At 34.4% G+C, this 11571-nt stretch overlaps 2 protein-coding genes across 7 annotated transcripts in view; both read right to left on the bottom strand.

The window, feature by feature from the left end:
* Nucleotides 1-6: 6 nt before the first annotated feature.
* On the bottom strand, nucleotides 7-4527 carry LOC108745829. Of its 6 annotated transcripts, XR_001939122.1 has the most exons (10): nucleotides 4318-4526; nucleotides 4143-4259; nucleotides 3424-3652; nucleotides 3134-3298; nucleotides 2638-2853; nucleotides 2347-2437; nucleotides 2099-2186; nucleotides 1913-2029; nucleotides 1303-1511; nucleotides 7-534 (listed from the first exon to the last, which is right to left on the bottom strand). XR_001939122.1 is itself a non-coding variant. In XM_018482213.1 (9 exons), the coding sequence occupies exons 1-9, from the start codon at nucleotides 4385-4387 to the stop codon at nucleotides 1375-1377; spliced, it is 1173 nt and encodes a 390-aa protein (XP_018337715.1). In that variant the 5' UTR covers nucleotides 4388-4527; the 3' UTR covers nucleotides 1253-1374. The 6 variants fall into 6 exon arrangements, 5 of the variants coding, with proteins under 5 accessions (XP_018337715.1, XP_018337713.1, XP_018337712.1 ...); XM_018482213.1 differs by lacking the exon at nucleotides 7-534 and having other exon boundaries at nucleotides 1253-1454; nucleotides 4318-4527; XM_018482211.1 differs by lacking the exon at nucleotides 7-534 and having other exon boundaries at nucleotides 1253-1511; nucleotides 2099-2183; nucleotides 4318-4527.
* Nucleotides 4528-4910: 383 nt separating this feature from the next.
* The window catches only part of LOC108745814 (tyrosine 3-monooxygenase), a 17502-nt gene continuing 10841 nt past the window's right edge, over nucleotides 4911-11571 (bottom strand). Inside the window, 6 exon segments of the mRNA XM_018482185.1 lie at nucleotides 4911-6393; nucleotides 6763-7126; nucleotides 8047-8866; nucleotides 10186-10245; nucleotides 10535-10657; nucleotides 10935-11079. Coding sequence (XP_018337687.1) covers nucleotides 6226-6393; nucleotides 6763-7126; nucleotides 8047-8866; nucleotides 10186-10245; nucleotides 10535-10657; nucleotides 10935-11079 — 1680 coding nt within the window. The 3' untranslated portion in view covers nucleotides 4911-6225.

Genomic DNA, 11571 nt, shown 5'->3' with positions numbered 1-11571 from the left:
TATCAATTCATATTGCAATTAAACTTTGTCGGATAATGATAAGAATGCATAGTTCTAACTTGAAATACAGAATGTTTCACGAAATTATCTATTGACAATGAATTTGGTAGCCTAAGATTAATAGATCAAACGCACGAGACACTAGCGATAAGGCACAGCAAACTTATTGGTACGATTGAATGATAAAAAAACGGAAGAAGACAGATCGGCTGATTGCGCGTCTGTCACGTGAATGGCAATAGTTTCATTCGAATTCGCGGCTTTGTGAACCGCCGCGGATCTTGGTCTTAGCGCGACTGTCTCGCCCCATTCTCTTCTTGCGGCTCGCGAGGCCCGCTGGTTCCCTTATTGCTCTTAAGCCATATACATGCGGTACCCGCTTCCGGTACAGATGTGTGCGCAGACGAAGGTCGAGATTTGAAACGGCCGATGTCCCTCCGAAGCTCACGAACGTGCCGTCTTCGCGTCGGGATATAATTGGAATGAACGTACGCGCCGCGACGCGATGGATAATCGCGATGTAACCAATGTTTCCTAGAAACGCGGAAATTTTGCCAAATCGATGGAATCGCGATTAGTGACAATTTTACAAGTAATTATATTGAATCATTTTTATTAAATGCTATATAAAATTAATGGACCCAATTAGTGGATGAAATGACAAAAAATTTCAAATATAATATATATATATATATATATTAAGCTTTTAATGATACGTACGACAATAAATTTATAAACAACAAATTTATTTAGAGTCGCACGTATTATTAAAAGCTTACTATTTACATTTGAATCAGTGCCACTGGATAATCTCAGTGATTATCTATTGATTCAGATGTAGAGAGTAATATTTAAAATTTTTGTCATTTTGTCCAGTAGTTGAATCAAGTCCACTGACTGTTTAGTACATTTACTTTATACAATGTTTTTATAAGAATATATTAGTTGTCTTTTCGTGAGAATTTGTAACGAAGAAAAATCTAAATGCAAAGATTTATCCACATTTGTAAAATATTAAAAATTACACTTTTTGAACGCAAGATTTTCTATTTAATAATAACATTATTAAATATATAGTATGTGTGCATGGAATGAATAGTGCAATATATAATTTTAGATGTTTATGTTTTATTAGGTGTATTAATAGAAAATTGGAAATGAAGAAAAGAAGAAACATATAAATTTACTCTTGAAAAAGATATGTCAGTAAAAATAAATGTTGTTGCTATGTAAAAAAATTAATACTAAAAATTGTCAAGTAACAATTTACTATAATTTTACAATTATGTAATTTTATATTACATTAAGATGAAGACATAGATCTCTGCGTTTATCGACAGCTTTGCACTTTACTGCTGCAGGTACTTTGTTCGTTTAGAGGAGCCACGTGTTGGTAGATTCGAAAATTTCTTCCTTTCCGACTTCGTCAATCTGTTCTCGACGTTGTCTTGATGCTGGACAACCACCAAAAAACCAGTTTACAACTCGCAGTAGGATTGGTTTAACCCGATCTGAATAACGATTCAATTAATTTTAGAATTCTTCAAAAAAAATTATATTTTCTGCTGTAATAATTATTATAATTGATTATATTTTTTTTAAATAAACATTTCCAATAAGCTCTTGCATTTTAATGTTGTAATTAAACATATTATTTATGGGAAAGTTATCATCTGGGAAGAATTGTCATCAGAATACAAGATTAAAAGTATAATAATCTTCATAAAAATATATTATATATTACGATTAATTGTAACAATTGTTTTTAAAAATGATAAAAATAGTAAAAAATAATTAAATTTATATCAAAGTATTGTATATTAAGTATTTATCGTGTGATAATCTTTCAAAATAGATTATTTTATTTTCGATTTAATTTTAGTATTGGATTTATTGATCCTACGTCACGTACTATTTGTAATCAATGAATTTTCATAACAATCATGAGTAAAACTTTTTATATCATGAGAAAATCGATGGGTTTTTTTTCCAAGTCCATCATGTCGCTTTGTGAATAGTTTTTCTGTACCTAATAAATTGATAATTTATTTTTATTTAATAACATACGAGTATGAAATGGTATACTAATATAAATTACCATAACGAGAATCCATTTGCTTGTTTATGATTGTCACGCAATCTTTACTTGACTGACGTCGGGAAAGAACTGTAACTTCTTCGTACTTCTGAAAAACGTGATCTTTTAGATTATAAAATTTAAATTATAAAATATAAAATGCTATTTAATTTGAAGAAGAATTAGAATATGATAATTAATTCAGAAATAATAATAATATTATATTTATTACAATATAATATAATGATTGCATGCGCATGTACACATACCATACCATCAAAATTTTGTTTAGTCTGCATTTTTGTGTTAGTATCGATGTTGCTTATGTTCTCCTGTTTTTGGGATGAAGTTTTGAATTTCCTGAAACATTATAATCTCGAAAAATTGTGTTTCTTGCTATAAAATTCTTATTTGCTTTTCTGCAGCTATCACCAATATTTGTTTTTCAAAAAATGAACATAATTTCTCATTAAATTTCAAATTAAATTTTATCGGAAACTTTCGCCATTGATACATTAATATTAATATAACTATATTCTTGATAATCATTGCTTTCGCACATCAGTTTATACTTGGTATCATTTTTATCAATAATTTCTGAAATCGTGCTGGAATCTGCCTTCTTATTTAAAGAATTTTCTTGCTCCGAATCAATATTATTTTGTAATTTATCCGCCGACATTGTGCACGTTGTTTTCAGAATAGTATCCTGTAGGACTATTACATTGTCTTTTTTGCATTTCTCATCGATTATTGTTATCTGCTGTGACTTGTTGCTACAAGTTATTAATACACATATTTTTATTAAGTATATATTCTATAATAAACATTATATTGCATGAATTCTTGTACAAAAGATATAGCTATTCCTAAAAGATACATGCTATTAAACGACCATTTGCATTCTTCATGTATTAACTAAATGAAATTTTAAAGATAAGAACGTAAAAGGTCAAATGAGTGATATGGCGCGGCATGTGTCTTCTTTATCGAAAATGTATAATTTTCGATGTATTAAGTTCAATTTCATCAATAGTCTGACAGTGATATAATTACGTAAGTTGATATGATGATCCTATTTCATATACATACGCGGTTATCATTGCATTGGATTCCGGCAACATATTATTGATCGCATTTTGATGATGACGATTATGTCGATGACGTTCATGTTTTCCACCGATAGTGTGCTTTGCGCGAAATTTCTTACTTTTGTGTTTTCTATATATGAAATTCTTATATATTCTTTATTAGGACATTAATTATTTGCATAATAAAATATGCTTTCATAAGTTACTAGCTGATTTATCTTCGTAAATAGAAAGACTAAGCAAAATATGACTGACCTTATTGATTTATGATTATTGTTATCCAAGTTCGTTTTGTTAATGTATTTTTGACTATTTCTTGTATCTTCCTCGTATACTTTTCTGTATAATTCTTGTATTCTTAGTACTTTACTTTCATTTTCATATCTCGTTTTTATCTTTTCATGTTTAACTTCATCTGTATCTAAGGCAAACTTTAATCCATTTGCAACAGTATCTATCAAGATGCAACATGCTCTTCGAGCATCTAAAAAAGCATATAAAATGTAATATAATTTGTTTATAACATAATTTATTTATACATTATAAGAATTTGTAGTAATTTTTCTAGTTGTTGAATGAATTTAATACACTCCACTTTATTCTTTTCTCTTTATGGTTTAATAAATAATTAAAGCTGAACAAAAATATAAATCTGAAAATCCTGACAAATTTTTCTTTTTAGCTTAATTAAAATATAATATATTGAAACCTTAAATGGATTACTGTAACTAAAAACATAAACGATACAGATTTGTAATATTTTTAACAATAAATTGTGGAAGTTTAAGGTTAGAAAAATGTTCTCGTAATGTAATATTATAATACATAAAATCTTAATTATATCCGAAAGTCAATCAAAAATTATAAACGATGATAAAAATTACAAACGGTGATAAAAGTTCTTTCTTTCTCTCTCTTTCTTTTTTCTTCTCTTTTTTTCCTTTCACTTGACGTTTTTTCCTTTTCTTACTTACATGAACGTGACTTGGGCATGTAATACAAAACGACGCCACACAACATTAACGCGATTAACGAGAGTCGCTTCAGGTAGGTGATCCACTCAAGCACGCAGAATTTCTCGTCGAAATAACCTGATGAGTAAAGAAGGAAGTCACTTGAATGACGAGAGAAGACATCACTTTCTCTTACCATATCCATTTCGCGATTTGGCGTACACGCATTGCGTAGCAAACGCGACGATGAGTACTATAAATTTCATGATAAACGATGATTAGATGCACTTGCTTAAGTATTATTTTTCATTATTATATTTTTATTATTAATCAAGATATTCCGGATAAAAGAGAAAAAGAAGAAAGAATTTGAGTGACACATGCATTCTGAAGCGATGTTCGTCACAACGTAAGAGGCAATTTCACTTCGTTTCACGTATTTCCAGTTATGTTGAACTTACGCCTTAATTATGCTTGATGAACGGCTAATATGGCCGTAAGTCAATAGTTATATCACGCATTTACAGGATTTTCACTTTGTAATTACAGACGTATCGCGTAAAAAGATAATGACACGTGTAAGATTCATATCTTAATTTTTTATTATGCTTTGAGTACTTTACAATATAATACAAAGGAAACATGTCATAAGTATTAACCGTCTTTACTACAATCTAACAAGGGTGGGTTACATGCACGTACACGTACGAGAAAAATATCTCATACGGGTCGATGCGATAACATAGCGTGCGCAAGCGGGGACTCGCACTACTCGCTAATATAGTATTATCTTTCTAAAGCAATATCGCTTCGTGACTTCCGTAACTGTTTGGGGACTACTATCTCCAAAGAGTTCGATCGAACAAGAAACGATACAGCGCCCAGATGCGAACTATCTAAGTAAGAACACAACTTAAAGATATTCTTTACGAAATACTGTTTAATTCGATATAGGTTCTAAATTAAAATTCTAAATTTAAAATTCTAAGTGCGACAAGCCAATAAGAACATTTATTGAACGGTCACTTCTTATCGGCTAGTCCGGGAGAACCACTCAACGAAACTCCATACAGCCACCGTGTGACATTATAATTAATTCGCGAAAGAAGAGAATACTGTACGCTCAAGTTTGAACAACAAATTCTATCGCGATGAGGAATCAATCCCGCGAATTCTACAAGTTCTACAAGACTACGATATAATTTTTAGCTACAACCATCTCGCGTTATAACTTTCGCTAAATAGACTGTACTACGAATTATCGAGACAGATGCCAGTGTCTGCTGGATTAAGTAAATTCATCTATATATAACGTAACGTACTAGCATAATAATACAATATTATATAATAGAATAGAACGAAATAATAATAATTAATAATAATATAATATTTTTGAGAATCTTTCATATGCATGTACGCGCAATTATTGATGAAAAAAGACAATGCTATTCCATTTCCATTCAAAGATAATCTTGTGATATGTATTTCCGCTCATTTGGTGTCTAAGAACAAAAGATTGGACTGTCACAATTTACTTAATTAAGTATACTTAATTAAGTATGATTATCTTGACGAAACGTAATACAAACGCAATACAAGCTGACACGCTTCGCGTGCATCAAAGTAGAGTAACGTCATTGTTTATAATCAGATTCACTGTTTATATTCAGTGCGCGTACACGCATATAACAACGCAAATGAACGACTTTATACACGAAATGAAGGACGAATTACGCAATAAAAATTATGATAATGAGATGATATGCTCCACCGAACCTGGAAGCTGAAGTTTCGATGCAATTCAAAATATATTTTTCTTATTTAAAACAAATAACTCTTTCGCGATGGTCTTATAACTTCCTTAAAATTACTGGTACGCTTTCGAAATGTACCATTAAAAGACTCATTAAGCTCTGTTACAATTACTAGGAAGAACGTTTTTTTATAGTATAATAATTATCTGCTATTCTTTGATAGATTATCGAAAATTATTGTCACCGAAGAGTTTAAAGATTATTTAATTGGCTAAGTGATCGATTTCGAGGTTCGATGGTTCGCAAAAGGAATAATCGAATCATAAACGAAAACGCGGAAGTTTTCATCCTTACGCAAATTGTCTCGCTTTCATTTTATTGACGGCATTCGTAAGGTGGGTCATCTCGGTATTGAGTTGGGAAATCATACCCTCCAGTCTATCAACACTGTCAAGGACTTCGACGCGTTGCGTATGCGGATTGAACCTGACCTCGAATGGTCGGCTCATAGTGGCCACCTGTAAGAGAAACCAAGGTTCATGACTAAGCTCTACCAAAGTGAGAAATAATACAGATAGCGGAAGTGAACAGCTATTAGCTTCCTTTATTTGCAATAAATGAAAATAAAAAATATTAAAGAAATTAAGAACGTAAAAGAGATGACTGGTACTCTACTTTTACGTACGATTTTAATACTTTTGAATTTATCGATAAGTGTACATCTAGAATTGAAAGCAAGAATTGAAAACTTTGTTTGCAAATTGTTGAGAAAAAAAGAGATTTAATTCGAAATTCATTTTACGGGTTAGGTAATACTGAGCATAAAGCATTTACTCAAAACACATTTCATCAAACACATTGGAAATAATTAGTATTTTCGTACTTACCCAACGACGGAATTTCTCCTTGGCATCCTCGAAACTCTCGGCCACATAATATATCGGTTGGTATTCTTGATCTTGATATTTCTGGAGAGCGGTAATTGACGGATCGAAAGCTCGATGTTCGCATTTATCGCTCAATGCGTGCAAGAGTTCACCGTAAGCTGACAACAAGCCAGCACCATAAGCCTTGACTTCAGGACCTTCCTTACATAATCCGAATTCAACCGTGAACCAGTAAATAGTTGATAGCTTCTCGATTTCTTCATCTGAAGCGCCAAGAGACGCTAATCCAATTTCTTGCGAAAATTGAGCGAAACTTGGATCGGCCAAAAGCGGCATATGGCCCAAGAGTTCGTGAATGCAATCTCTGCAAATGAAATTAAAGAAACTTAAAGAATATTGCCACGTGCTTGTCTTAAAATTCGTACTCTTAAATTTATCCATTCTATTTTTCTTTATTCGTTTCATATTTAAATTTATCGCTTAGTTAATTTCAAATGTGAGGATTTGTAATTAAATCATTGCAATTTGCAATATTTAAATGTTTAATTTTACATCGAATTTTACAGTAGAATTTTAATTGCATTAAATAAATTGAACATGCTAAAATTAATTAAAATCCATCAAATAAATGATACGCTCTCTCTCTCTCTCTCTCTCTCTCTCTCTCTCTCTCTCTCTCTCTCTCAAGGAGCTATTCCATTCTTATAATTTGCAAAGCTATCTAGAGTTCTTGGAAATCATACTGTGACGTGGATCGCTACGCGGAGAAACGAGTTCGTAACTGTGGAACTGAGTTATCAACGCCATCGTGTCGTTAAAAGCCAATTAGAGTTCCATTACGAGCTTAGAGAGGCACAGTAATTCTATTATCATCGTTCTCTGTGTAACACCGGGTGCAGATTCCCGTCATAACGCAATATCGATTGCCTTACAGTTTGACATGGAGGGACAGCCATGATGCGGAGCCAGAGCGACCTTTACAATGTCCGATTTTTATGTAAAGATGCTTTGCAGCTTTATGCCTTCGAAGCGATATTTTATCGAGTCTCATTATGAACTAGTCATGTACAGTATGTTCTTTTTATCTATATACTTTACAGCTTATGCCGAATAAAATGGCATGTTCAATATATTTAAATTTAATATTTATCCATTTTTTCGAATAATCTAAACGTAACAGAAACGTTGAAAAAAAGTGACTACTCTATTCGAATAATTATTTGTTGATCCCGATAAATTCGAACAAACGAAAGTAAAAAAATGATAAAAATTAGAAGCACTTACGGTTCGGGAGTGTGATACGGGCTGTTGATATGGCGGACATATTGGGTGCTCTGGAATATTCTGAAGGCAAGACTGGACAAGAAGTCCCGCGCTGTCAAGAGACCGGCGGCCGGTCGAAGAGTGAATCCCGTGCTCTTCTTCAAGAAATCGCTGACTTCCTGCAACTGTGGTATACGGTGAGACTCGAAGATCCTCTCCTCTTGCAATTTCTTGAAGACTCTCTGGTATTCCATGCACGCGTGTTTCGGCACCAGGTCCAACACAGTGTTGAAGACGCGCGACCAAGTTTCGTTTTCTGTCTCGGTGTAAGGAATAGAAGGTATCGGGTCGCCGTACTTGTAAGCGAAAGCAATTTCGGCAATGACCTTGCGACGAGCGCGATACTCTTTGTCGGCGAAGCCTGGATGATTCATGTCGAGATCCGGCTCGTACTTAGTCATTAGGTGGTTGCAATTGTCGAGATCGGAGGCGTGACGGGGAAACCAGGGATCTTTGATGCTGACGGAATTGTCGGCGAGCAGGTTTACGCCGTCCAAGGCCGAGCTTTGTCGTAGATTTCTAATCAACTGCAACAGACTCTGTCTGCTCATGTCAATCTTGACCAAGACCTCGAACTGCAGACCCTCCTTCTTGGAGGGCCGTGACTCGACATGAGTGATCGTGCCCTTGAAATTTTCGATTGTCTTTAGGATCCTGCCTAGAGAGCCGATACCCTCTCGCAATCTCAATACCAGCGCCGCTTTCTGCACGTTCTGCTCGCTATCCGGAGATTCGGCTATAGTTTTCGCGAGCACTACTTCCTCCTCGGTTAATCCGGCATCTGTGAAAAATCGAACATCGTCTAGCTCTTTTGCTTGATAATGACATCAAACATTTTTCTAAATGAACTCGAATTATCCGTCAAATAATTTTTCTTAAGATTTCTCTTAAAAAGACATCTCTTAAAAAGATTTTCATTTGCAAAGTAACATTGTTCTGTGGGACACTAGAATAACTTATTCGTGTACAATATTAATATAATTAAAAAAAAATTAAAATAAATAACTTTAATCTACGTCACACAACTCGTCTTTACATCTCGGCTATAAATCATAATTTGCAATTCGTTATTTGTTGCCACACTCTTAATTTGACAACTCAACATTAACAACGATTCGCGAATTTTTTCGACTAAATAAGACGAATAGTTCTTTGTTCTTCTATTTGTCTTGATCTATCGATTGAGAAATCAATACGTGTTATACAACTCGTTTGGTTAGACGACGAAGAAAACTCATACAAATACGGTTAGACGGAAACATAAACCAATGTCGGCCTTCTCGATCAATTATTAAAGACACTCTCGGTATATGTCGCGTGATCGAAATAATGAATTATCCGCAGGAAATGCGCGACATCATTTATTTCACAGTTTTATGTAGATTTGACATTTGAGAAAATATGTACACGAGCGTTTTGATAATAGATAAAATAAGAAAAGCGCAAATTCGACTTATAAAACTTTCCCAGGAGCGATTCTTTTTAGGCATGATTTCTTGCAAGTACCCTAAGTGACTTCCGCGGTAATAATCGGGCAATTCAAAGTCCATTTTCGCATAGCGCTTTGCCGTCACGTCGGAAACGGTACCATCTACTTGGTCGCGGGGGCGGCGGAAAAGTGGTAAAAGTAGCCGTCATTGTCGCGGACGCGGACGTGCCGGTGAGATGGAAGGCAACGCGAAAAGGAATAACCGTGTTACACACACACACACACACACACACACACACACACACACACATTTACTGCGGCCACGCAGGGTCGCTTGTGAAATCTCGAGAAAGGCTCTGCTCCGGTAATACGATTCTAAATGCACAAAGCGGCTTCGGGGGGCGAAGACGGGTTGGAAAAAGACGGAAATAGCTCGGAGACGTAATTCACTCCAAGTGTCGGCCGAGCACTCGCCCTAGTCGACTGTCGACAATGGCGATCGTTTCACCCTCCATTTATCGTTACCTTCCTATCTTTCCATCGTATACCACGTCACGTGCGTACCCTCTTTGCACGCAATCACCCACTTCCTGTCTTACTTTTATTGCGCAATGTGACATTTTGCTAGAACTGGACGCAATTATGATCAAAGGAACAGAAGATGTACGTACCATCATCGTCATCATCATCCGGTTTTCCATCACTGTCTGATGAAGCCTCCGCTTTCGCTTCTGAAAGTTACAAGTTCCGTGCTCATGCTATATATATATGCAACATTTATGCATTCTTGAATACTTGGTGGCAGATGCATTTGACGTCAATCAATTTCACATTATACATATTATGCACGGGGATATAGTAAACATTATAAATATTATGCACGAGGATTGTTACTACGTTAAATAAAGTTATCTTAATTATATTAATGATGGTACTCAATGCAATTATGTCCTATGCATATCACGCCTCCAATTATATATTCAAAGAACGTTATAAATTTGACAACATCTAGATACAAACCTTCCTCCTGCACTGCGCAAACTAATGATTCCACCTGTTCATCATCACTTGATGAAATGTCGATGTAATTATCTTCTTGTCCTTTTTTCTTAGTACAAGTAATTGTCTGATCCGCGTTCGTATCTATTCGATAACAAAGAAACACGTCATGCATTAACATGAGCATGCATATACATATATTACATACTCCTCTCTGCGCTTGTACAGCGTTAGCAAAGGGATATGTTTCATTTTTAAGATCATAATCTTTTATACAGTAAATCATGCGTATATATAGCAAATAGAAAAATATACATATCTATACATATCTATACGTCAAACATTGATGCGGTAATGGAGATTATATACTCGTATATGATAGTAAAAAGAATTAATCATGCCAGACATTCGTAAGACTTACCATTCGCTCGTTGTCGAGCTTCCTCGAGTACACTCTGCTTCGTCTGTTTGACGACGAGCGTTTCAAAACGGGCATCGTCTACGAGGGAACGTCGTCGCGCTGGATACCCGTTCTAAAAATATAAATTAAAAGTTCGATTTATATAAAATATCATAATACATTAAATTAAACCTGTAGAAAATTATGATAAAGTAAATTAATAAGAATATTGCTAAAAATATCTATATCATTTCTGTAATTAAATTCTAAGCACTGATGTACTGTTCTATTGTATTTTATTGCTGATGCACGAGCAATTATAGATAGAACTTTAAAGGGCGGATGTCCTTTCGTCTTGAGTCAAGTTCCGTTTTGTGTGTCTGCTCGTGGCCTTTGAGACGTGAGACGAAACGGAAATCTAACTCGTCAATTCGACCAAGTGTCACTTAAATCGGGTAACGAACAAAAGGCATGGAAATGAATTTTCGCGACTTCCGTCCTGCTCTGTCGTTGAAGTATAGGAAATGAATTAATTCTATCAGAGATGTAGAAAGGAGCTTGAGTATCAAGCTCAGTTCTTAAAAGGAGATAAATTTTATTTTTCTTATTGCTCTCTTAGTTAATATACTTTTGCTTGCTTTTTGCAATTTGATGAAAA

This window comes from Trachymyrmex septentrionalis, unplaced genomic scaffold (genome assembly GCF_001594115.1).
Source record: "Trachymyrmex septentrionalis isolate Tsep2-gDNA-1 unplaced genomic scaffold, Tsep1.0 scaffold15, whole genome shotgun sequence".
Classification (NCBI taxonomy): Eukaryota; Metazoa; Arthropoda; class Insecta; order Hymenoptera; family Formicidae; genus Trachymyrmex; species Trachymyrmex septentrionalis.
Note: the sequence above shows the minus strand (reverse complement) of the source record. Positions and strands in the feature narration are given on the sequence as shown.